Below are 27,997 nucleotides of genomic sequence, written 5' to 3'. Positions count from 1 at the left end.
CTTTCCACCAGCAGCTGCACCCAGAGGCCTCTAGGACTGCAGCAAGGGAAGAAGGTTCTTTAGTGAACATCAGTTACTAAGTCTAAACTATGTTTTTCTTCTTCTTTTTTTTTTTTTTTTTTCTTTTTGCGGTATGCTGGCCTCTCACTGTTGTGGCCTCTCCCGCTGCGGAGCACAGGCTCCGGATGCGCAGGCCCAGCGGCCATGGCTCACGGGCCCAGCCGCTCCGCGGCATATGGGATCCTCCCAGATCGGGGCACGAACCCGTATCCCTTGCATCGGCAGGCGGACTCTCAACCACTGCGCCACCAGGGAGGCCCTAAACTATGTTTTTCAAAAAGCACACCAAAACCCCACAAAGTAGGGTATTTAAATGATTAAAAATAATTTCCTAACAATCGTGAGAGGTTACATTAACTTCAGTTTTGTGGTCCTGAATCTTCTCCATCAAGTTCCTGATTTAGAAAAGAGCTTCATTCAAATGCTGCAACTTCTTAGACCAGAATCAAGGCAGAGATGATTCTTTTCTAAAGGAAGAAAGGTTCATGCTATCTTGGGGCAACAAGATAAAGCTTAAAATGCCTTGTAGTAAATAAGTGTGTATATATGTCAAGATGGAAGTGTATGTGATTAGGTATTTTGCTAGTATAGATTTTAAAAAGAGTAACAAAAGATTACTTCTCTTCTTTATCTTAATTTCTATGATTCCAAATCTCTGGGCCTTTTCTCTATCTAAATTAAGTATTCTTGGTATATTAAATATGTAGAACTATAGAGAAACAGCCTCAGGTAGGGGAAAAAAGCTGAATGAAAAATCACCACGTAAACCCTGGTGTGGGAATCCCTCCACCCCCAGTTCCCTCCAACAGCCAGAATTATTATCTTAGGAAAAGGTCATCCAGAATCACGTATTTTTCACCTAAGCCAGAGAACTCTGGTCTGATCTCACCTGAGCCATCTAATAGGGTGCCATTTGCCATGTGTGGCTTTTTAAATATAAATTTTAATTAATTAGAATGAAATAAAATAGATAAATTCCGTTCTTCAGTCACATTAGCTACATTTCAAATGCTCGACTACCACATGTGGCTACCGTGATGGTGGCCCTGCTAAGCCACCCGAGTGAGGAACCTGCTTCACTGATTCTTCATCAGAGAGTAGAATTATGCCTATCAGCAAACATCTGTTAAAGGAACAACTTCTCTATCAGCTAATGGGGCTGTAAAGAATTAATTAATAACCAAACACCCAGTCCGATTTGTTAAACCTTGAGAAGGCTTGGAAGGGTGGGCGACACACCGTCACCACCACGTGACAGCTCTCCACTACCTTCCCTCATTATTAGTAAGACCTAAGTTCTTTAATCTAAAATTCGATGACATCAAACAATACTGCATCCACAGGCCACAGAGCCATATATATATAAACTGCCTTGACAGCGGTTATATAGCTATCAAGAAAAGAGCATTCATAATTTATCCACAAAATATATTCAAATGCTAACATCCACTTTACATGCCCACACTTGTGTTATCATACAAGATTAACTGTGCTATTTTCCCATGAGTGTCCTATACATGTGATCAAATATACATATGGGAGCACCTCAAATCTTGGGACCAAAGCCATATATCCACTCAGAATATGCCGGCTGGGTTCTCCTACCACTCAGAGGCTAATGAATGCACCTTCACCTCTCCTTCTGCTCCCTTTGTGGTCCATCTTGGAGACTGCAGTGGGCTCCACAAAGCCAGTCAATGTTAAGGAGGAGATATAGCGCTCCAGTGGAAGCTCATCTTGGGACAGATGGAAAACTGGGAGGCTCCACTTCTCAACTGGCTCAGCTCCTGTGAAAGTCCTCAGTCCTCTCTGGTCTCTCCCTCTTCCACTCTTTTTTTTTTTTTTTTTTTTTTTTTTTTGCGGTACGCGGGTCTCTCACTGTCGTGGCCTCTCCCGCCGCGGAGCACAGGCTCCGGACGCGCAGGCCCAGCGGCCATGGCTCACGGGCCCAGCCGCTCTGCGGCATGTGGGATCTTCCCGGACCGGGGCACGAACCCACGTCCCCTGCATCGGCAGGCGGACTCTCAACCACTGCGCCACCAGGGAAGCCCTCCCTCTTCCACTCTTTAACCGGCTGGCTTCCATTCCCGCCTGGAGCCTCGGCACCGCTTCCTTCTTTGAAAGCTCACTCTTGCCTCCAACGAAATCCAAAGGTAAACTGTTCCCTCTACTGATGTGGTCTCTGAAGAGGAACACCCTTCTATTCTCTGGGAGTTCCACTCAACCTTTCAAAACCAATCTGCACTCAATCACTCAAGGGATTGTTGGAGCAAGTTGTTTAAAAATTTCACCTACACCTCTTAGAGTTAATATATAATTTGCCTTGACTGTGATGTGGTTTTTATGTTGGGCAAAAGGGAGGTTGGGGACACACATGAAAGAACTGGCCAACCAACCAACACTGCCGAAAAATGTGAGGCGGTTACAGCTTCAACCTGAAGAGCATGAAGAGAAGACCCACTGATGTAGAAATACGTGAACAGTCTTTCTGCACAAAGGCGGAGATATCCATACGCTCTCAATGTGACTTTAAAAGAACAATCAGGGTTCTGATGGCTTATGCCATCAAGCATAAGCCCACCTTCCACAAGCACCTTGGAGCTTCAGGTTTTTATATAGAAACAAACAAAAATATTCTAATGACATTACTTTCACTTCCGATCTTTTGGAAGGGAAGGCACTTGAAACCTTTCTTCCTTAACAGCTCCCCTGAGTCAGCAAGAACACAGGGCTTGCCATCATGTTCCTTCCCAACAGAGCTTCACAGCTTCCTGGGTGAGACACAGTCTTTCTGGGTCTTTAACACACAGCCATAGCTAGAGTTTCAACACAGCAGGAGGCTCACACTAGGTGGTTTGAGTCCTTTTAGTGTATAGACTACTTACACTATTTGCTCACATGAAGCGTTTAAAAACATAATAAAATGCCCTTGGAAGGCAGAAATGTTTGACTTATCCTCTCTCAGGTGCTACTTTAGGCACTTTGTGCTGCCCCGGGGAAGGAGGTCCGGGAGCTGGAACACGAGACCATCTACCTCTCACGAAGGAGGTCTTGGACCCCCATCCTATCGATACTGGAATGTGTGCGAGTCACCTTTCAGCTCAGTTAATGTCAACAGCCCCAACTGTTTTGCTGCTCGTCTGAGTGGAGAGGAATGGTAGCAACGCCACACGTGCTAACCCGGTACAACTGCTGAAGCCAGAGTGGGTGTTTCCGGCTGACAAGTTCACTCAGTACCAATAGCATCTTTTCTTTTGTCTCTGTGCTGACTGAGAAAGCCATGAAAACACTAGCTTGTATAGGTGTAGCCCAAGAGAAACAGCATGTACAATTCTAGACAAAGGGAACAGACGTTTGATTAGACCCAAGAGGTGAACCTGAAAGCAGGGACATTCCAGTGACAAGGAGGAGGGGTTTGACAGAAGCAGGTAGCTGGTTTGTACGATGTGACAAAGGAAGACAAACTAAGGATCAGACGAGAAAGCAGCCCGTGACGCTGCCAGGCATCCGTGGATGGTTCAGATGCACTTGATTTTTACAGTTAAGCTATCTCCTATCCCCTTGAAAGGACCACCTTCTAGAAAGGGCTGGGGCCAGAGTACACACGCTTCTCCACTGTGTTGAGGAAATGCCACCCTGAAAATACACCCAAACCGCAGACGGTTAGAAACTGCTGCTCAGAGCACGCGCTGTAAAGCAGGTGACCGTTCTTACCGGGAGATGACTAAGGGGTATGTCCACCTGTCCCAGGAAGTCGTCTCGTGTCTGTTGAGAAGAGAGAAAAGAATTAATGTTTCCATCTATTTGCTGATGTCAAATAGATGAATGTCAGCATTCTTAAAAGTGTTCCTTTACAAATAGAGAGAGGTCCAGGGCCTGACATGGGACAGCAGGGGGGATGGGTTGAAGGCAGAGACCCAGGTGAGGCCCAGACAGCCGTCGCCTCAGAGACCAGTGAGCCCAAGGCCTCACACACCTGACCTTTAGCTGCCTGAGACTCTGTAGGGCATCTACCACCCAACACGTTGGAGACAAATCCTCTCTTGGACCTGGGGAGCATGCGATCAGTCAGGGAAGGGATACCTGGGACCCCAGAGGGTTTGGGGGCACAGCTGGCCCAGTTTAAAGAGAAGGTGGTAAAGAAATGTTGGGACCATTTTCACGAATATTTATTAAGTTCTATAAACAAAAGAGCTCCTTGAGAGCTGAGAGTCTTGGGAAAGAGTCCAGAGTCCAGCTATTAATATATCTTATACATTACTTATTAAAAAATGGCACTGAACTTTCAGTCTAGTAAGTACACTGCTTCAGAATCCACGATCATGCATGAGCTACTGGTTACATCACTGGACACACTGTGCTTCTTCCTCTCTCCATCTCCCACACAGACCCCCATGAAATGCACGTGGAGAAGCTCACAGGTGCCCTTTCAGACTCTGGGAAGCAAAGGAAGTCATAACTCAGGGTCAGGGGTCCCTGGTCTGGACCACGGGGTGTCCAGTAGGTCATGCTGACACAATGTCCTGCTGTAGGAGGGCTTATGTCAGAGCCTCTGATGCTTGGATGACCTGCGCTGTGAACCAGAAGGAACACGACGACTTCTGTTACCCGTAAAAACAAGCAGTTGCTTCTACCACATTCAAAATGCCTATTGTAGGGCTTCCCTGGTGGCGCAGTGGTTGGGAGTCCGCCTGCCGATGCAGGGGACACGGGTTCGTGCCCCGGTCCGGGAAGATCCCACATGCCGCGGAGCAGCTGGGCCCGTGAGCCATGGCCGCTGGGCCTGCGCGTCCGGAGCCTGTGCTCCACAGCAGGAGGGGCCGCAACGGTGAGAGGCCCAGGTACCGCAAAAAAAAAAAAAAAATTGCCTATTGTAGCTGGAAAGTTCTTCAGACATAATCAGACTTGTCCTACTGCTAGCCTGGGGAAAAGCCCAAGAGACAATCCTAACTCCAAATCCTGGGCTCTTATTTTCACTCTTTACTGGTTTCCTATGAAATTTTCTAATTTAGAAAACATGCTTTTGAAGCACACTTGAAAACATTCTCTTCTTGCATTTAAAAAGCAGCAGCAGATAAATGTGAACAAGATTTACTGAAATGATTTGCTCCACACTTAGAATTTCCTTGTATGTGATTAACTAGAAAACTATCTGTGTCCTCTAAACAATACATGAGAGATAATGAGAAATCAGTTACTACTGGCTGAGCGTGCACAAAGCAGGAGAAGGGCCCCCATCCTTCTGATAAGTCTCTGCTTTCTTTTATTTTCTCAGCTACGTCTGCCTCAGCCCACCAGGGATACCTCACCGAGCATATGGCCGTCAGGTGCCGATGCTGTATATCTTAACAAGCAGCAGTCAGCACAAGACCCAGAAAGTAGACATCTTCACTGTCCAAAGAATTAGGGAGCAGTCCCCATTCTGAATTTGTCTGATTTAACTATCAAGCCAGTGTAAATGTCAGTTAATTCCACTATCAAAAACACAGAAATGGGGACTTCCCTGGTAGCGCAGTGGTTAAGAATCCGCCTCCCAATGCAGGGGACACGGGTTCAAGCCCTGGTCCAGGAAGATCCCACATGCCACGGAGCAACTAAGCCCGTGCGCCACAACTCCTGAGCCTGAGCTCTAGAGCCCACATGCTGCAACTACTGAAGCCCGCGTGCCTAGAGGCTGTGCTCCGCAGCGAGAGAAGCCACCGCAATGAGAAGCCCGCGCACCACAACGAGGAGTAGCCCCCGCTCGCCGCAACTAGAGAAAGCCCGCGTGCAGCAACAAAGACCCAACACAGCCGAAAAAAAAAACCACACACACACACACAGAAATGTCTGATTCCTGACCATAAATTGTGTGTCTACCTAATGAGAGTAGTGAGGTTCTACCACTTGTCCCCTCTCCCTTCCTGCTACTGGTACTGATGCTGTGAAGGAAAAGCACATGGGGGTGCAACCATCAGAAGACAGTCTTACCTGAAGCTCCGTTTCATAATCTGCTCTCTGAATAGCTATCTATCGATCGTTAACCTAAGTGCATTTAACAAAAATTCACAAAACATCCACGTGCCCATGTTGTTTTGCTTGGGAGATGTTAGAGTTGTAAACCCATCAGATGAGTTCACCATCTGAATCAAGAGACAGGCACCTGTGGCTCAGGGCTACAGTAGCAAAGCAAGTGCTGTGGCAAGGCCTCATCTAATCCTCACGGCAGCTGTAGTAGGTGGGCACCATTATTACACCCATTTTACAGATGGGGAACCTAGAGACCAGAGAGGTTCCTAGCTGGGGAGACTGGTTCCAGAGTCTGGGCTCTTAACTAATACGCTGTCCCCCATCTCAATAATGGGCAGGAAAGCGTGGCTGTGCACCAGCTTTGGGCTTCTCGAAGGGATGCTGGCTCTCAACAGTGTGGATGAGAAGGGACTCTGAGGAGAGCACAGTTTATGAGACGTCGGGGAAGGGGGTTCTGCTAAAACGCCCATCTGGGATGTTATCCTTCACACAACCTCTTGTTCCGACCCTGCTCCTTTCCTCAGAGGAGCAGTTTATGGGATCCTAGTGGTACTCACTGCAAAGCTAGGTGGCTTCACTTGTACCTTAACAAGTTTTCTCATTACCTTGAAAAAACAATTCCTAAAACAGACGAAGACGGAACAACCTCACCATTAAAGTAAACAGAAGGCTCTTATTTTCTGGTTTACATCAAGGGTGACTGTAATAAAATCATTTAAAAAATAAAATAGGGATTAAGTGTATAGAGCAGCACATGGTCAAGAGGTATTGGCTTAAAAAAGTGATTCACCAGTCAGTGGAACATGCTGGTGAGATCCAGGTTTCAAAACATCCCACTGTTGCCAAAAGTACAGACATTTCAGGCAATGTAAAATATTTAGGTTAGTGAAACTACACCAACATTAAGTGTGTCTTCAATACCACAGAGGAGATCTAGGAGGGACCAGAGAGCCTACTAGTGGCCTTTACACCAAAATGAGAAGCAGGAGTATTTCAAGGACACCTGGGTGTGCAGATATGGCAGGATCCCTACCTGCGGGCCCTGGAGAGCCAAGGTTTGAGGCCGTCAGAGCACCGTTAGGTCATCACTACCACAGGATGACACCTTGCACCAATTTTATAAAAATACATTAATCAAATCACTTAAATAATTTCCATGACAAAGTTATTTCCATCCAGCATCATGTTAACCCGAAGAGCTTACAAAAAACCAAATTAGTTTCAACTCACACAGTCCATATTGGTATTTCTTGTGCTTATTTTTAAGTGGTAAATGTTGTCGATTTCAACCTCAATTACCTGTCACACTATCCTAGAGGCTGAAAATGTTCAGGTTAGTAACACAATTATAAATGTTCCCTTCTGACAAGCCATCAAATATTTTCCCAACATAATGACAATGCAAAATGGAGCCCTTGAAATGTGTCACGTAAGGTGAAACAAAAATCTATATTCCATTACTGGAAAAGTGAAATAAATATACCAAACAGTCTCTCTCTTAGAGCTTGTGTTCCAAATGACGATTAACTACGTTCAAGACCATTCCTCCGAAGGAAAGGGACAAGTGTGCGCCCTTGAGAGGCCATGGAGAGGTATGTGAGAGGTATGTGTGAGTATCACTGGACCCCAAAGCCTGGGGACGATCACAAATAGCTCCAGTGAAACCCTAACACAGCCCTCGGGCATTTCTCATTGTGCACACCGGGCCAGAGATGCCAGCACTGAAGTGGACACCAGGCTTAGCTGTCCTCACAAAATAAACGAGAGGCAATTTCTCAAAGAACACATCCATTCATGAAACACCACAGACTTTTGAGCTTTAGGTTAGAATTGCACTCGAAGGATATGATCTGAATCTTACTATGTACTGATGACCACAGAGGTCACCGTGCAAGGGTTAGGCTAGGACTCTGTGCATTTCACATCGAAGCTGCAGGGGAGGAGGGGGACTATGTGTGGAGGACATCACCAGAAGTAAGGGGTGCTGGCACGTAAAGCAGGGGTCGTAGAGGCTCTTTAGGAAAGGTATATCAGAAAGGACGGGCGATGCTTGGAAGGTAAAATGACCCGCGTGTAATATAGGAGCTATACATTAAAGCAGCGCTTTTTAAACTGTGAGTTGCAATCCCACTAGTAGTTCACAAGAAGCATTAAAACAAACTAGATATAATGGAATAAAAAATATTAGAGCCTCACATGAAATATAAGTAAGTACTGTTTCGAGGAATTTGTTTCAATGACATACACAGGTGAGTGCGTGTACTAAGTTGTGACGTCAAATTAATTTCTGTTTGCGTGCCACCATCACAAGTTTAAAAGCCACGTAACTCCAGCAAATGATAACCGTCCAGCGCTACCCATGTCCTAGAAAGCATTAAGGAGCAACTTGCAAGAAAATTATATTGAGAATTTCTCAAGAGAAATGGAAGAGAAGTACCAGAGGCATTAGAACATGAGCCGCAGAAAAAGAATTTAAGAGTAAAGACGTGGAATGATTACATCTTCATATATTACAAATCAAGGTCAATCTCCCAACTCTAAACAGAGAGACAGAAAAACAACCTTTGTTTTGCTGCTAAACCAGTAAATGCTTCTAAACCAGTAAATGCTTCTTCCTTGCGAGGCACGCAGCCCATACTCGGGCACCAGCACCGACCAGACAGGGGAGACGGGTTCTATTTTTAGAGTGACTTTGGAAGCATGCACTCTGAATTATCTAAATAATGAATGGCTTGAGAAACTTTTGCAAAAGCTTTTAGACAAAATGTTATAAATATAGTGACAGTCTTCAACAGTCTCCTGTCTGGAGAGTCACCTGGATGTCGAGATGCACTTCGTTTTAGGTGTTATCTCATCCTCAAGAGAGCACGAAGGCAGCTTTACCATCACACACAAAAGGACGGAGGAATATTCCTTTTTTCTCCGTCCATACACTCCAGCCTGTCCTCCGACAGCGGAGCTGCTGCGGTTCAGAAGCAGAGCGTGAGTTTGGCCTCCACCCACGCCACCCATCGCATAATCCAACGTTTTACCACCTGGTGCCTCTGGCTTTTCAAGGTGAATTGTTCCAAAACACAGTGTCAAAGTTACCTTAATGAAACAGCCAAGTGGAATTCCACTAAAAATACAGAAAAAGGTCCAGTGATGACATCCTCTGAACGCACACGCTCTTACCAAAATCCACTTGGTAAGCGCCAGAACACAAAACCCAAACGAAGTTCAGATACTTTTTGCAAAACACAAAGCGCTGTCACTCCGCCAGCCTCTATGCCATTTAGTTTAGAGGTTAGGGCTGAAACCTCCCATTCACTAAAACGGAATAAGGTGTGTCCTGGAGACACTGGCTGTTATTTCTAACAACAAATAAGACCTCCCTGTCAACAAGATGTCAGGGCAAACTCAAAGGACTTTTACAGGCTCTGTAAAATCACGCTGGGTAGGCGGGCAGGATGAAACCATGCTGGCTGGATGTGTGATCGTGAAGGCCTCTATGTTAAGGGACACTTTGCTTGAAATACAGAAGACAAAACAGAAGGGATAGACAGAGCAAAGAACCCTCCTGCTGGCAAAGAGTACGGTGGCTCGGCAGTAGCCGCCAGGCTTTAACCAGGAGCGTAACTAGACCAGTTCAAGCTGGGCTGTGAGAAGCCGGTGCTCTTCGGGTTCCAGGGGGGTCCCCACTGCTCCAGGTGTCCTGCCACCACATCAGGGATGAGGTGCGCTTGACGTCCCCGCCTCCCTCCGGGTGGGTGGAGGAAGCTCCAGGGCACAGTCCAGTCCTCTCCCCCCTCCACATGTAAGCAAGCATCTTCCAGGCCAGGGGTCAACTGAGGGCCACAGGAATTACAGCCTTCTGCCAAGCTTGATACTCTGAACTTAAGATCCAATAAACTCCGGGAATGCAAACACTGGGAAAGAGATTTGGGAACCAGATGCACAAAATGTGAGCAGCACTGCTGAGGTCACTGGCTCCTTCAGGCAGGGGGTCACCCATAGGTAGACGATGCTACACTGTGCCCGGCCTGAAAGGCACAGAGACTAGGTGCCCTCACCTCCTAGGGACAGAAGCTAACTGGCCCTGTACTAGATAGAGAAATGTAACATGAGCCACATCTAGAACTTGAAAATTTCTAAGTCCCATAAGAAAAATAAACAGGCGAAATTAATTCTAATAATATATTTTAGTTGACCCAATATATCCAAAATATGATCATTTCAACGTGTAATCAGTATGCAGATTATTACGAAAAGTGTCTTACATTCTTATTTTTGTGCTAAGTCTTTGAAATCTGGTGTTTCTCACCTACAGCACAGCTCGCTTTGGACCACCTGCATTTCAAGTGCTTGATAGCCACAGGTGGTAGGTATCTCTGTACAGACACTGACCATGACTGCCACGTCTCAGAGGCGTGAATAGAATGCTGCAGGGATACAGCGGGAGAAGTGACTAATTCTGCCCAGGGTCAAGGGCAGGCATGACTTTACCAAGGATGAAATCTTCATGCAGGGTCATTTCTTCTCTGGAGAAGTTTTACAATCTATTTTTTTTGCAAGCAATTTTAATGATAGATTAAATGTATGAAGAACAAAAGAAAGTAAAGCTACCTCTAGATTCTGTTGTTTACCTGTGAACTCAGCTACCAATAAATAGACTTTAATAATCTGAATGAAATGATTCACGATGGACACGTTTAGTAACCAAAGCAGGGTAAAAGAATGATCGAAGGATGGGGAAAAGGGCACCTAGGGACACCATGGGTTCAATGTCATTTTTATGGTTTGATTTCATTAACAGGTTTACTGCTAAAAGCTCTTCCTCATACTTCAAGGCATTTGAAACTAGCAGCGCATCTCCTTGTCTGGCTGGACAGTAGTTTGGGTGTGCGGAATATCGTCCTCAAGCAAAAACAGATCACATGTAACGTAAATGCAGTACGGTATCATTCTTGGAATTTTAATGAGTGATGACTCTGAGCTACAAGAGGTACTAGAGCTACAAGAGGACGCTGACTGACTTTTCAGAGGAGCTTTGGCATCCCAGGTAGGTCCTGATAAGCCTTTTTCTGCAATGGCTGTGTTTTGGCTGAAACCGCATCTCTGGCCAATGGACCCTATCAACGTTTGCTGGGGGGAGAGCTCCATCCAGCCATACTCTGGTAAGAACTTCAAGACCGCAAAGAATAATACGCTTACATGCAGCTCACCAATCATGGATCAGAAACCTGTTACTAGCTGGTTAAAAAACTTGCCCAGGGTCACTGAGTTAGTCAATAGCAGCCAGAATGTGAACCCAGGTAGGCTGGCTCCAGGGTCCATGCTATCACCACCACAGAGTAACTTCACACTCCATGGACTTAAAAACAAACATGAACAGGCTCCCCCTACCCCCAGAAGACTCTGGTTGGATGTGCTGCAGACCCCAACTCCACATCCCCTCAGGTGACGCCTGCCAGATACAGTTCTTGCAATCTGGAAACTCCCATGGAACGTAACCTCAGCACTGTCTGTCCTGTCCACACTCTTACACGTGTCCTTCTTTCCTTACCTGTATATTAATACAGAAATGAAATGAGTGAAGTGTACGTTTGAAGGAGAAATGAAATGGAGCTAAATACTTCTTATTCTTTGATTAAGCCCCTCCCCCTGCCCCAATATCTTTTAAAGCTGAGCTCTTCAAACTGCAGCAGGCAGACCCCGGAGGATAAACAAAGACTTTCCAGGGAACTTGGGCATGGGAAGTTTTAAAGAAATCATTGTCTAGACCCCTCCGCATGTCCTCTTCCCTAAACTCGATCTGCCTGAGGACAGAGTCTGTCTTCCGCTCCCTTGCCTTTCCTAAATCACACCCCCCGTCTCCCGCTTCCCAAAGAAAGGTGTACTCCTCATCCTTCCCAATCTTACCACGGTGCAGTGTGCTGGGTATAAAAACCTCTGAAACACAAAACGAAGGGACGGTTTGAAAAGGCACAGCTCCCGAGCTGAGGGGACACGAGACAGACTCGTACTTCCCCTAGATGACAGGCTCATGGAATGACAATGTCTTGCATAGTTACCATCCATCCAACTAATTTTCTCGTGTATTTAATTTATAAAATGAAGTCAGATTTTCAAATGACAGGAAATAAGCCTGATAGGGCTGACTTGTGTTTAGCAATAAGGACTGATTCGGTTAATTCAATTTTATGGCAGATATTTTCCATAAAATGAGCTGTATCTGCGATCACAAGATAAAAGAAACAAAATACTGGATATGTTATGAAATATATTTAAAACACACACAAAATACTCAATACATTAAAAATTACATCTTTTGCAGCTATTGGACTAATAACTTATCAAGTTACTGATAAATTATAGATGTCATCTTAAAAAAATGTGTGAGAAACAGTTCTTCGAAATTCTTTATAAGGTTTACTGAGCAAAGACGTTGGGAGACCAGAGTTTAAAGCATACAATCGATCATCAAGTCAGGTCATTAACTGGGTTGTTATTAAAAAGTTTCCCTCAAAACTCATTAAGTATTTAAAGCTTCTCCCCCCAGGGGACAGGCTTCTCCTTTCCACATACTACGCTGGTGAGAAAAACAGCCTGGAGAGGAAACCTTCAAAGCTTTGTGAAAAATTAAGCAAATGATTACATGCACCTTCAGATTACACCATTTAAAATAAGGAATTTGAAGGAGGAAGAGAAATGTCAGTTTCAGATTCCAGCAGGTGCAAATTTAAGAGCAGCAGCGTGTGGGTACTCCTCCATCCGGCACCTACAAAGGATACCCTGGGAAACAAGGGCCCAGCACCTCCTCCTTCTCGGCTCTTTAGGACAGATTAACATCCGCGGGTACCTGAGCGCTGTCCTTCTGAACAGAAGCAGCAGGACTCAAGTGTGGAGGCAACCAGGCTGGACGTTAGGATCTCCTGGGAAGCTCTCAAAGCACTGCTACCCAGGCCTCACCTGACACAATTAAATTTCTGGTAGAGGGGCCCAGACCCAGGTGTGTTTTAGAAGCTCTCCAGCTCATGCTTATCTGAGGCCCGGGTTGACAACCAGTGAGTAAAGCTCTCGGTTTTCCTTCTTCATGAAAGAGCAACTGTGACTACCTGGTAAACTGGTAGAATTATACTGATTAGCAAACTAATATTAAATCACAGCCTCTAAAGGTATAAAATAGTTCGTGTTCCCTGCGTCCCAACCCCAGAGCTCCCCTCCTTTGTGCCTCTACTGTCCTCCCAGAGGAGAACTAGCTGGACCCATTTACACGTGTTGGTAAAAATAACTGCCTGGGCCCGGAATGTGGATGAGATGGGGGAGGGGGATTGATTTTTGGCCGCCCCTGTTTGGAACCCTAGCCCTCTGGCCTGATAGGGCTGGGATATTAATAGGAATAAGACTCACAGGTGCACAGACAAAGCACAGAGATTTCACTGGTCATGGCCAAGGGCTATCTGCTTGCCATTCTAATACCAAGGCTAAAAAGACAAATCCCACTTCAAAATAGAATCAGAGAATGTGGTCTTTAGGAGGGACCTCAAAAGTCATTCAGTGCAAAATATCTGAGACTCCTCTCTCTGTTCATCCTTCAAGTGGGTGCTCACCCCGCCTAGTTTTAAGCACCATCAGTGACGGGGAGCTCACTACCTACTGGGTCAGGAGAAAGGGTATAGGCTTTGGACGCGTATATGCCTAGTTTAAAAGTCCAGTGTCTATCTAGAAACAGCTGAATAGCCAGAGGCGAGTTTCTTAATCACCACCGAAGGCTGATCATCTCATCTGTAAAATGGGGATAGAAACAACTTTATTTTGCACAGTCACTGGGTATTAAATGGGACAACTGGATTCAATAAGCATAATTCCTAACCCAGGGCTTTTTACCCTCAGCACCACTGGCATTTGAGGCTAGAGAATACTTTGTTGCAGGGGACTGTCTATGCCATGTATTATAGGGTTTTAGAAACATCCGGCTTTTATCCACAACATGCAAAAGCAACCCCTGCCCCTCAGTTATGATAACCAAAAATAGCTCCAAATACTGTCATATGTCTTGGGGGGGGGTCGTGGATGGGACAAAACTGCCCCCAGTTGAGAACCGCTGTTCTAGTCCACTTCCCTCCCTGTACTCCATAAGGCGTTCATGGCATCTTTGGGCAATTCTGTAAGAATGTTCTCGTGATCTGGTGTTCGTTTTTCTTTAACTCCCACCGCCCCCAAGCACCAGGGAAGAAGGAAGGGTAAGTTAAGTTTCTGTACCTCAAAAGCGGCAAAGCTGAGACCTGAACAAGAGTCCCCCCGACTGCAGCCCTTACATCTGTTTCTACAATACCACGTTCTCTTAGGGGCTAGCTAATCTCTCACAGGGGGATGTGACGGCTTAATCGCTCATTTGAAGAAAGTTCCGTCCTTATCGGTTCTAGCTGGTTCCCCTCTCCCCCTCCTCCCACCCCGAGGCATTTCAAAGGAGAGATCTGCGAGCAAAGCTTCATGCACTGGACTATTTCCTAATTAATGGGTAAAACAGAGAGTGGGATCGAGTTCTCTAGGGAGCTGCCAGGAAAATCCCTGAGAACCTGAGACTGATGGCTGAGCTCCTTCTCTGAGTGAGTTGCATTTAAGGTCAACAGCAAGAGCTATGCAGTTATCAGGAAGGAACTGAAGCTCTGGGCCAGAAGCGTTTCCAGAACAAGGAACCGTGTTATAAAGAGCTAAACTGAAAGCATACAGTTGGGCTGGCGTCCAAGCCAGGAAGGCCCAGGAACATGGGAGACAGAATGTGCGCGTACTTTAGATAAAAATCACAGGGGAGAAAAATGCCCCCAATACTCCCTTCCACGTCACATCAAAAGTCTTGAACGATCAAACCAACGAAGACGGAAGTTAGCATCACGGGCACCAAACCTTAAGTCTTCAACTGATGTCTCAAAACACAAGGCAAACCTGGGAGAAGAAAGCTGTGACTTTTTCTAAGAATCACTGGGGACTAACACTCAAATGCCCACATGCCGTGCAAGAAGTGGTCGAATATCCATGTCATTTGTAAACTCCACTAGCACTGGAACCAGGATGAGGCTAGCGAGGCCCCGAGAGCAGGGCTGCTCATGCTGATTTAAGTGCTTACTTAAATGCTGAACCCCAGATGCCTCTCTTGCTCCCCCTTAGTCCTTGCCCTGAAACCCACATTTGCTGCACTGTATGCCCTGCACCAGTGACTCAAAGGACGGGGAGGTACTGCCTTTGAGAAGCACATGGCCTAGATGCACGGGTTCTAAATTACAGGCGTGGATGTGAAGTGCGTCAGGGAAAAGAATCCCAGAGGCTGGCCCCTTGGGTGCTAGTCCTGGCTCAGGAACCAACTAGCTGCATGACCTTGGGCACTAAGCCTTCCCTGCACCAGGTTCCTCATCTGGAAAATGGGGCAATGACCACCTGTACTTCCTGTTTCATAAACCATCACACACCTCAAATGTCAGTGTGTGTGGAAGACTTGTGCAAGTTACGATGGAATGTGATTAAGCTGCCCTATTAATGAATCTTTTGAGAGTTGAGAAATGGGAGGAGTCAGGGAGGATCCCTGCCAATAACCAGCCAAATGTAAAGCACACAGCTATTTTTAGAAACTTTATGGTTCAGTCTGGTCTTCAATCAGAAAACTTCTTGTATTGCCAAGAGCTCAGCACAGACAGTTTGAGAAACCCTGTTCCATCCTGAGGGTAAACCACATGCAAGAGCTTTAAAAATGAAATGAACTGTTGTAAAGTTAACTATCCCTTAAAAAATAAATACATGGGGGCTTCCCTGGTGGCGCAGTGGTTGAGAGTCCGCTTGCTGATGCAGGGGACACGAGTTCGTGCCCCGGTCCGGGAAGATCCCACATGCCGCAGAGCGGCTGGGCCCGTGAGCCATGGCCGCTGAGCCTGCGCGTCCGGAGCCTGTGCTCCGCAGCGGGAGAGGCCACAACAGTGAGAGGCCCGCGTACCGCAAAAAAAAAAAAATAATAATAATAAAATAAAATAATAATTAATAAATACATGAAAATGAAATGTAATGTCAAGGACTGAAGGAAGACTAAATAAGCATAAAAAGGTTAGTCTAAGCTTAGTAACGACTTCTTTCTTTTTTTAAAGATGATCTGCAGTGAGACTATTCAACAACTTTTAAGAAGTTACACAAAAGAATCCATTTATGTATACGTTGGTTGTTCGGAACATTAAACCTATGATCCTGAAGAAAACTGTATCATAAACAGTAATCCCGAGGCTAGACTACAAAGGCTCAGGACACCTATGAAGTAACTGGAGGGTGAAGCAGCACTCACCTGGGGGCTTCAGTTACCCTCTACCTCCACCCTGAGCTTCTCAGTTAACATCCCTCACTAGCTGGGGCAACATGGGGCCAGGACGAGCCCCTATTGACATCATCCCACTGTCACCCCTCCAACTGCACACTGGTGGGCACTTCGTAAGTCACCTGCAGGGAATGGCAGGGCATGGGGGCAACGACTCTGATAGCAGAGGTGAGTCACCTCCGGAGCTGGGTGTGGGGCCAGGGCAACGTTCTAGATCAGCCTAAATGTTAATGAGAACTCTGCATTACCCTCCATCATATTTCCATGGCTTATTTTAATAGGAGTTAAAATTTCCCTACAAAACTCTTTAAGTAAAACTAAGGTCATTACTTTACCTTGGGATGTGCAGGTACCAGCTTGAAAAAAGCACAGGCTGCACCAGTGACTGCAGGAACCCAGGGAGAACTGTGGAGCAGTGCTCTCTCTCTGACCTCGAGCGAGCTGCTTAGCTACTGGAGGTGTGAAAACAGTACGTGCAAAACTAGCACCAGACACTGAATAAAGGAGATGCCTGACAAGTAAATTAAATCGTTGTTATTCTACAGTATACTTCCTTTCCCAGAAAGAAAACCAGGAAGAGTCACAGATTGGAGACTGCCTTTATGAGCTGGTCTATGTGTTCATAGCCATAAACTGTACAGAGGTCTATACAAAAAAGGCACATAAAAATACAATTACATTCCCATGTAATTCTTAACCTTGTCATAGATCAGAGCATCTGACTGCATCAAAATTAAACTTCTAGTGACCACCTTCCTGGGCTAAACATTAATTACTGGAACACTGAAGTGGGTGTCCATCTGCAGCAATGGCCCCGGGAATTTGAACACTCTCAGGTAAACAGATATGAGGTAAACACTTAAATGAGCTTTAAACTGTCATTCCTTTTTATTTTTATAGTCAATTAATTAATTAATTAATTTTTGGCTGCTTTGGGTCTTCGTTGCTGCACGCGGGCTTTTTCTAGTTGTAGCGAGCAGGGGCTGCTCTTTGTTGCGGTGCGCGGGCTTCTCACTGCAGTGGTTTCTCCTGTTGCGGAGCACGGGCTCTAGGCGCACGGGCTTCAGCAGTTGTGACACGTTGGCTCAGCAGTTGTGGCTTGCGGGTTCTAGAGTGCAGGCTCAGTAGTTGTGGCGCACGGGCTTAGTTGCTCCACGGCATGTGGGATCTTCCCAGATCAGGGCTCAAACCCGTGTCCCCTGCATTGGCAGGTGGATTCTTAACCACTGAGCCACCAGGGATTCCCCAAATTGTCATTCTTTTATCTATTTTCTTATTTGAGTTTTTCTCCATACTTCAAAGGAAGAAGTATTGAAGGAGTTACCTGGGGGCCTAACTTATCATGGATCTAAGGGGAATTCTTAGATTTCTATGCCTTATTATCTCCATTATAAAATATAGTAATTCTAAGGCTCTTTATGTGTGTACAAGTCCTAGAACTTAACAAGATAAACGTACTGTATCAGTCTGTCTTGCCCTTAGTGACAATTTTGGATAAAATACTAACTTGAAAGTTACTACAGTAATCTGTAAATCAAGCAATATGCACCTACTTTCAATTTAGAAACTGACAGAAAAACCTAGAACAGTAGAGAGAGTGGCACATAGCGCAAACCTTGCCCACTGGAACCTCACACTGCATCATGGTGGAGCCCCTCCCACCCAGCAGAGCCCAAAATACACTGGAATTCAATCGTGTTTATTACACTGAGTGGAGCAGGGGCTGTTTTGACTACCATGTCCAAAGAAACTACAAGCATGACTTCCACAGACCGAATTCCTTTCTTCTCCTTCTGGGATGACTCTGAGGACCAGACACCTGTGCACGGCAGCACTGAGAGAGGGTGGCAGTGGCTCTGTCTCTGACTTTCACTCTACTCCCAGCCCTGCATCTTAGTTTGATGGTGACTTGATGCAGTTACTTAATCTCTCTAAGCCTCAGTTTCCTCATCTGCAAAGTGGGGATGATAATAGCAACACTGAGATGTGGTGTGAGAACCAGCAGTAACTTTCATACGGAAGGAACCCAGAGAGTGTTAGCTGCATCAGGACCAACAGACGGAAGGGAGTATTAAACCTGAAAATATTTTTTCAGGTACAAAGCGCAGCAAAAACTTCTTTTAAGCTGGGGGCAGTAACCCTCCCGAATGTGTGCATGACACCATTCTTTTGAAGCTGTAAACCAACAACAACAATTAGTAAATATGGGACACTCACTCTGTGCCCAGCACATTCTAAGTGCTTCACGTAACTCACCTCCCTCCATCCTCCTGACAAGCACATTACCGACACGCAGACTACAGCATGGAAAGGCTAAGTAATCTGTCCAAGGTCAGACAGCTGGTAAGTAGCTCAGCCCAGATCTGAACTCTCACCCAACACGTACAGTCTCTGAAGAGTCACGCAAGCTTAGCTGCCTGTATTCACAGTATAATCCCCAATTCTTATGTCCTTTGTTTTTTTTGCTGAATAAAAAAGTCTTCAGGGCTTCCCTGGTGGCGCAGTGGTTGAGAGTCCGCCTGCCGATGCAGGGGACACGGGTTCATGCCCCCGTCCAGGAAGATCCCACATGCCGCGGAGCGGCTGGACCCGTGAGCCACGGCCGCTGAGCCTGTGCGTCCGGAGTCTGTGCTCCGCAATGGGAGAGGCCACAACAGTGAGAGGCCCGCGTACCGCAAAAAAGTCTTCTTACCCAGGCGCTAGCTCATCCTTGCTTGTTCTTTCAGGAGCTCGTGGGACATGTGGCAGATCATTAAGGGGCCACTTAATTACATTTTGAGAATAAATTACAAAGTTGAGCCTTACTTTGGATGCCATTCTGAGAAAAACTGAGAAGAGTTACAACTATGACTCTTAAAATCATATAAACACCAGAGAGTCTTTCCTAAGCTCTCCACCACCCTCATCCCAATTCATCTCCAAGAGGGGCCAGTGGAGGTGAGGAGACTGCTTTTCTAAGCAATGTATTTACGAGATACGTATAACCTAATTATAACTGTTTCAGACCCTGTCTGTAAAAGCTGTCCACGTTTTCTCTACCCACCCAGAGAAAACAATCTCGGGTGTTTCAAAGCCACAGTAATGGAGACTAGCTTTACAGTTAAATTTTCAAAAACAAAACATATCCAATTTATACAAAGGCACTGGAAAATGTTTTTGATTCACTAGTACATATTGCGTTTTTCTTTTTAGGCATCCATGTGTCAAAAAAAATCTTGGTATCTTGCAGTCAAGAAATCTAACAGCTTTTCATGTCAGTCTATGCCCCTGTCCCTGCAAAGGGGACAAAAAAATGGTAACTGAACAAAGGCACTGATGTGGCACCTTCCCCAGTTGCTTATCATGCAGGGTGCACACGCTGTGTGAACAATCAGCACCTCTGTGTGGGAGGAATCTTTTTATTCTGAAAATTCAGGTAAGAACTTTAATAAAATAGAATGATCAACTCCAGAACAATTTTGTTCAAAACAGACCAAACTGTGCCCAGCCACATGCTTTCTTCAACCTGATCACGGTACAGAGGGGTGCATGTGCGCACACACACATTTTAGAAGCAAAAGTACATGCACACCTTCCAGAGACTTGATTAAAGATAATGTTTAGAAGACAACTGTCATTGACTGTAACGGCTATCCAATCTGCAGTCATGGTATAAATCACTCTTAGACACAGGCTACAACGGAACCATTTATTTATTTACTTTTGATTTTTACTGGAAGAAACATGCTACGTTGCAATTCAAGAAGCCCAGGGAACAAAAATACGGGGAGACGTTGTCATATAAAATGTAATTTAGTGGGCTTCCCTGGTGGCGCAGTGGTTGAGAGTCCACCTGCCGATGCGGGGGACGCGGGTTCGTGCCCTGGTCTGGGAGGGTCCCACATGCCGTGGAGCGGCTGGGCCCGTGAGCCATGGCCGCTGAGCCTGCGCGTCCAGAGCCTGTGCTCTGCAACGGGAGAGGCCACAACGGTGAGAGGCCCGCGTACCGCAAAAAAAAAAAAAAAAAAAAAAAAAGGTAATTTAGGGACTTCCCTGGCGGTCCAGTGGTTAAGACTTCACCTTCCAATGCAGGGGGTGCCAGTTCAATCCCTGGTCAGGGAGCTAAGATCCCACATGCTTTGCAGCCAAAAAACCAAACACATAAACAACAGAAGCAATATTGTAACAAATTCAATAAAGACTTTAAAATGGTCCACATCAAAAAAATCTTAAAAAAAAAAAAGTACAGAAAAGATAATCACTTTTCTTTTTAAAGGGATATTATCATAGTTTTCACCAAGGTATGTGACATTCATGTAGACAGATTGAGCTAGGGCAAATTCCAGTTACCCCAATTGACAGAACATGATACCGTAACAGATTATTCTACTGTAAATTTAAGTTTCCTAGATTTTATTCTTCTGTATCACTGATTTACAGAAGTGATTCTATTTGTGTTTGCTAGCACAGAGGCATTACCTTCAAGAATCTGAACTGCTATTTTATTGGAGAAAGAGATACTGAAACCAAGATAATGGCACCGTCAAAGTACAACAGGAAAGAATAAGACACCCAGGAAGGCACACTTGCAGGAGGCAGCTCTTGGGAAAAGACCTGGAGAGAGCAGAAAGCAATGCAATGGGGAACAGTCGAGTGGTGAGTTGGACGTGATCATTTAAATCTCTCCTAGGGGGCCTCCCTGGTGGCGCAAGTGGTTGAGAGTCCGCCTGCCGATGCAGGGGATACGGGTTCGTGCCCCGGTCTGGGAGGATCCCATGTGCCGCGGAGTGGCTGGGCCCGTGAGCCATGGCCGCTGGGCCTGCGCGTCCGGAGCCTGCGCGTCCGGAGCCTGTGCTCCGCAATGGGGGAGGCCACAACAGTGAGAGGCCCGCATACCGCAAAAAAAAAAAAAAAAAAAAAAAAAAAAAAAAAAAAAAAAATCTCTCCTAGGTCTAATGTTCCAGCGCACAGAGCCAGCCACGCCAAGCCCACAGGCTCAGGGGCTCGAACAACCACTGTTGCTACCACTCCCTGGCTCTCTGGATCTAACGTGACCTTTTTCTTATGACTCATTTTACACATACGTCTTCCCTTCCAGCAGAACCACAAGCAGCCTCAGGACAGACACAGTCTTATACATCTTTGTAGCTATCTCCCACTGTGCCTAGGAACAGCAACCACACACAGTACCTTCTCAATAACTGCTTGATTTAACTTCAACATTCTCAATAACTGCTTGATTTAACTTCAACATTCTCAATAACTGCTTGATTTAACTTCAAGAGTAAAACGACCCCCGCAGGATAGAATCTGAATCCTTTGGCTTTCTCTGTAAACTGTCCCAGGTGTTGAAAATGGGGTGTAGTAGGCTGAGTAATGGCTTACAAAGATACCAGGTCCTAAATTCCTGAAACTTGTAAATGTCAGCTTATCTAAAAAATGACCTTTGCAGATATGACTAAATTAAGGATCCTGCGATGGGCAGATTATCCTGGATTATCCAGGTAGGCACTACATGGAATTACAAGTGTCCTTATAGGAGAAGTACAGAGGGAGACTGAAGACAGAAGAGGAGGTGGCAATGTGACCTTGGGGGCAGAGACTGGAGTGATGTGGCCACAACTTAAGGGATGCTGGCAGCCACCAGAAGCTGGACGTGGTAAAGGACTGATTCTCTCCTCGAGCCTCTGGAGGAGCACAGACCTGCTGACATCTTGATTTTAGCCCAGTGATTCTGATTTTGAACTTCCTGCCTCCAGAATTGTGAGAGAATTCATCTCTGCGTTTTTAGGCTAAGTCTGCAAGTAAGTTGTTACGGCAGCCATAGGAAACTCGTACGTGGGCAAAGACCAGTCCAAAAGCCTGTTTTAGGAGAAGAGAACCGGAGGGCTGGGAGGATGCCTCACCCTTGGACTGACAGGGATGTTTACTGTGAAACTAGCAGAGACTGAGTTGCCAGGGGAATCCTGTTTGAACCCAAAGAACTTCCTGACCAACAGCTCTGTGAGGTTCCATTCAAACCTTTATCCTGGGCACCACCAGAAATAAAAATGCTATTCATGGGCCAAACTCAGATTCCATGACAGCGATCAGGGGACCACCTGAAGGTTGCCCCCCAACATTATTTTACAACTGACTCATTAATCGGGTTGAGATGCACACACAATACATTTCCCCTGCCCTGCCCAATGCTTCCGGTCTGTGCTCACACACCAGGAGGTGCTTTCTTCCTGGAAACACGAAGACGACACAGGCAAAAAGGAAATACCTTTCTATTCCAAACCCCTTCAAAGTCTGCTTAAAACAACTATTTCCCCCCATAAAACCTAAAGGATTCTGAAGAGAATCTCTATTACCTGCCAGTAATTTCCTCTTTCAACATCCAAAATCCTCTTCCATTTTTATGTGCCTGCCCTGAAAGCCCAGGCACAGCTTGGCTGATTGTACATCTATTTACACACACGTCTGCTGCAATCGTCTTTCTTCACAGTGTTATACAAAAGCACGAAGCAAAATGCTGTAATATCCCTCACTATTCTGAGTTCATTAAACTGGGGTTTCTGAGGCCACACGATTAAGTGAGATATTTAAAATACTGAAGTATTTACATTTTATTTGAACTATGGTTTCTTTTATTTTTTTTTTTATTTTTTTTTTTTTTTTTTTTTTTTGCGGTATGCGGGCCTCTCACTGTTGTGGCCTCCCCCGTTGCGGAGCACAGGCTCCGGACGCGCAGGCTCCGGACGCGCAGGCTCAGCGGCCATGGCTCACGGGCCCAGCCGCTCCGCGGCACATGGGATCCTCCCAGACCGGGGCACGAACCCGTATCCCCTGCATCGGCAGGCGGACTCTCAACCACTTGCGCCACCAGGGAGGCCCTGAACTATGGTTTCTTTTAAAATAAAGCTCCACTGGCCATCCGAATGCTTGAAGGTTTTGTTGTGGCTGCTTTTACTGTTGTAGTTTTAATACTATTTAATAATTAGTTTAAAATGGAAGACAAGTACACAATGTGAAACCTCTCAACTGCTTTTACCTCTGACCTCAAAAGTTGAATGGAAAAATGAAGCTGGTCGGGCAGTTTAATCAAATGTCTCACAATGAGAATACCTAAGAAAGACCAGCACTTGTGGCACACAAATTGCATGCTGGCAGCTGCTAGTTTTTGACAGAGCAACCATTTCTGTTCATTTCAGAACTGCCATATTTTTATTTAGCCACTTGCTAAGAAATCTGTGTCAACAGCTGCTTGGTTGAAAATAAAAGACTATCAACTATACTTCAATTTTTTTTTAAAAAAGCAGGGAGATAAAAAAAAATTCAAGAGATTGAAGTTGGAGCCATTCAGTGAAAGTGCTTTCGCTTTCCCCCCCAATCCCAGATACAACTTGTTCTTAAAAAAAGGTGAAACCAAAATGAACCCATGTCAAGCCAAATTCAACAGGCTTGATAAGACATCCCACCAAGGATTACAAAAGCTTCCTGGTTATCATGGTTATTTAAATTAAATGAGAAACTATTACCAGACGGTGGCAGGAAAGAGAATCCTTCAGTTTATTTTGCGAAAAAGCAGAAAGTGTGGTGTGCATTTCCAAGATATTGATTCATGATCAGATTTCCCACGTGCTCATGTGAAGGTTGGTATAAAGGTCGGTATAAAATGGGAATTCATGTCACTGAACACAAACAGTACATGAAATATTTCCTAATACCCAAACCCTTACTCAGAGTAAGGAGATCTTATAAACAAATCATGAGAACCCGTTATTACACATCAGAGAATATATGAGTCAGAAGCAATAAGATGTTTTGTGAAGACTAGGTTATGTTAATCAAAACTTTAAATAAATAACCGCATAAGTAAAAAGCAGTTTATCATTACACGATGATAGCACACAGCTGATGTATGCTTAAAAAGCAAGAGCTTTATTGTACACAACCTGGGTTATTAAAATTACTGTGCTTTCTAATGACATCTAAGCACACAATAATAACCCCCTATCAACAGCTGACATCTTCTTGCTATTCCAAAGGGGTATTTATTACTCTTTTAAAAGATAATTTGTTTTTTAAATTAAAACCCAGCTAGGCTGGTGCATTAACTACACTGGCACTGATTCTGCCAGGAACAGAACAAGCCACTTCTCATCTTAGCTTCATAAAATAATTTTATTACGAAACATGATTCAACAGTTAAAGAAGATCATCCAAGGATGCAATTATCCCCCGAATGAAAAACAAACCCATGCACAGCATGTACCAGGTAGCCATCAACTAATTTTTCTCTGGCTAAGTACAATTTTTCTTGTCTTGTTTGACAAGTTTGTCAGAACCACTAGTCTCAAATGCCTGGACATCACCCAGTTGGATATGAAATAACCCAGCAAAATGATTTCAGAGAAAAATATTACTTTAGATACCCCCTTCTCCAAAGTCAGTGTTACTTTCAGGCTCCCAATACACTAAACTTATAAAAGAGAATAAAAAATTACATGAGGATCAATTCATTTGTTTTTAAGATAAATATTCTATGGATCAAAAGATCTCACTTTTCAGATTAAATTCTATTTGGGTTGGCCCAAAAGTTCGTTCAGATTTTTCTGTAACACCAAAAACCCGAACGAACTTTTTGGCCAACCCCAAATTTTATAAGTATTCATTTACTAAGTACATTGTATGTAATATAAGCATGCAAAGAATATTAATATTGGGGAACTAAAATTCCATACACTTGTTTGTACTAAAAACTAACATATAATAAATTCATTCAATACTTAGTGAGCATTTAATCATATATAAAGCACTATACTAGACAATCAGGGTATAAGAAAATGCATTAAAAAAATCCTTGACCTCGTAAGAGCTTAGAGAAAGGGATGTAAAGGGAGAAATATATATAGAAGTATCTATGACGGCAAGATAGAGTGTAATATGAGCCACGAGCAAGGCAAGAATAAAGCACTGGCTTGGGTGGGGATGGCCACACGGGGCGCTGAGGGATGAGGCGCCGGGGGAGAAGAGAGCAGGAGGGAGGTCCCCTCTCAGGCAGAGCCAGAGGGGGGCTCTGCAGAACGGGGAAAACCCAGGAGAGCCCAAGGGAAAGTGCTACCCCCAGACACGGTGACCTGACGGACCTGGAGCACCAAAGGCCCAACTGGAGCCCAACTGGAGGGAAATGGGGAGTCACCGAGGCAGAAGTGAGAATGCAGGGCAAGATGCAGAAAACCACTCAAGGGCGGCTCATCTGAGCAGTCCCGGCGGACCCTTGGAACTGAGGGGGATACACTCCTCAGTTTAATTTTCTGTGTGCCTTCACGGGTTGAAGGCCACCGGGATGCACTGGTCGGCATCCAACAACTATGAGTTCAAGTTCTAACTCTGCTTTAGGGCTGTGAACTGAGGTGCCTCTGGTGAACCCCCAGACCTGTGATCTTTCATGTTATTTTCTGCACTTGAAGATGATAGGCAATTAATGGCTACATGGCTTATTCAATCTACCTTCTTAAATTGGTTATATCCCAGGTAAGAGAACACAACTTGGATTGCTTCGTTCTAAATAAGCAGGTCGCGTGTGTGCGTGTGTGCGTGCGTGCTGTGGTTTGAAGGAGAGGAGGGAAGGGGACAATTAAATACATTTTATCTTGGTTACAGCCAGCTGCTGGCCATGTTCACCATATCCATGGGGGCAAAAAAACCCCTGAAAATTCTTGTTTCACTTACCAACAATCATTTGCGGCAATTTTTGTTTGGTCCTTAGTTTCACCCAGCTACGCTTTAGCTTTAAAAATGGATATATCAAATTAGCTTACTGGAAAATACCAAACAAAAATGAGTGCCGCCTTTCTTAGGCAAGGATTCTACCACAGGTCAAATTCCATGCATTGTATGCCAATTAAGTTGGTACGGTGGGAAAATGAACCAGACTCCATTATTCTCAGGGCTCAGAAAATAGCCACTTGACATGGACTTCGACAAATTAAATTAGTCCATTTAAATCTGAAAAACATGGTGCTGGATTTACTACACCAACACTCTCACTAACTGATTTTAATATGAGAATGTTACTCACCAATTGCAAAAATCGCTCAGCACTGACCAGTTCTCTCTCCTTCCTCCACACAGAGAAGACTACGTTTCCCAGCCTCAGACAGAGCCATATTACTAGTTTGGGCCAGTGCACTCTGAGAAGAGGTGACAAGTGGCACCTCTGAGTTGGGCTCCTGTGCAGTCTGTCTGGGTCTCCGAGTGACCACGTGGATGGGCATGCCTGCTGACCCATGTTGGCATGTAGCATGAGTGAGAAATAACTTGTAGTGTGTTAAGCCAGTAAGATTTGGGGGTTTCCTAATATACCTCTCTTTGTCAAGGACCATCACCACCAGTGTGTCTCTCAGTGGACATCCAGTGGAAAAACAGGGTGCCACTTTGTGGGCAAGGGACAAGTCTCTATGGGACAGAATATTACATGTCTGCATAAACAAACAGTTTTTCATCAAAGAGAAACTGGCTACAGTTCTGCTCCACATTCCAGCAGTACTAATCCTGTGCTTCAAAGTCACATTGATATATTTTCTCGCTCTAAACTGTAAAAGACATTGCCAGGATTCTTTTCTCACACATCATTTCTAATAATGTTGCCTTAATATAAACACTATTTTCATATGCAACAAGATAAGGGATCATCTATCTATTTTTAGATGCTCTACCAGCTCTGAGCCTGGCCAAGGTTGTTTATATACATGTGGAGGAACCTCCAAGCTTTCATGCTGGTTATTGTTTCACATTTGCCAAGGGTGGGATTTCGTCAGCAACAGCAGTGCATCATGCAGATGACGGGAAGTATAATCTATTTTATCCTGCGTTTATGAAGCCTAGTCAAACAATGGGTTTGGATCTATTTTAGACTATCCAGTCAAACAATGAAGGTGGATCTATATTTAATAACAAATCCTTTGCACTCATAAGATTTGCAAAAGAAATCTGGTCACTGTACTTCCCTATTGAACTTCCTGATTACTAAACTGTATGATAAATGGTTGGTCCGTTAGTCATTTCTTTGCTTCTTCATTCAATCATTTATTCATTCAACAAATATTTATTTAGTGCCTGCTTTGTGCCAAGCATGTAACAAGCTCCAAGCAACCAGAGTCTAATGCCAATCTATGGGTTTATAATAGTATTAATTTATTAAAATATCTAGCTAGCTAGCAGGATAGCTAGCAGTTATGGATGTTTTAATAGTACAGAGGGATGCATATTAAACATGCCACTTTTAATTGTTATGTGGGAAATTGATGAATAAGGAATGAAGTGCCTGAGAGTCAATTAATTTTATTACGGAAGCCATGAGTATCACTGGGATACAGTGCTGCGGCAAGACCTCAGGTTCAGGAGAGCAAATTCAGGTCATTTAAGGGAGAACCCAAAACCTCGCCAAGAGCTGAACAGATACTCACACTTAGCACATACAGATTTCAGGGGATTTTACAACTCTGGTAAACCCTAAAACGTGTAAAATCCATAGAAGACATTCTCCTGCCTTGGACACTGAGGACACTCACTAAAGACTTGGTGGTGATGAGGTGTCCAGTGGAGGCTTCCTCCCCTCCTCAC

General features: G+C 44.9%; 1 protein-coding gene across 4 annotated transcripts in view; it reads right to left on the bottom strand.

Annotated features, from left to right (window-relative positions):
• The window catches only part of NEDD4L (NEDD4 like E3 ubiquitin protein ligase), a 358,858-nt gene that overhangs the window by 81,340 nt on the left and 249,521 nt on the right, over positions 1–27,997 (bottom strand). For all 4 annotated transcript variants that reach the window (XM_060118688.1, XM_060118689.1, XM_060118690.1 and 1 more), the window contains one exon: positions 3,775–3,825. In XM_060118688.1, coding sequence (XP_059974671.1) covers positions 3,775–3,825 — 51 coding nt within the window. The remainder of the gene's footprint in view (positions 1–3,774; positions 3,826–27,997) is intronic.

The sequence above is a fragment of the Mesoplodon densirostris genome, chromosome 15 (genome assembly GCF_025265405.1).
Source record: "Mesoplodon densirostris isolate mMesDen1 chromosome 15, mMesDen1 primary haplotype, whole genome shotgun sequence".
Classification (NCBI taxonomy): domain Eukaryota; kingdom Metazoa; phylum Chordata; class Mammalia; order Artiodactyla; family Ziphiidae; genus Mesoplodon; species Mesoplodon densirostris.
This window is presented reverse-complemented; position numbering and strand designations above follow the sequence as displayed.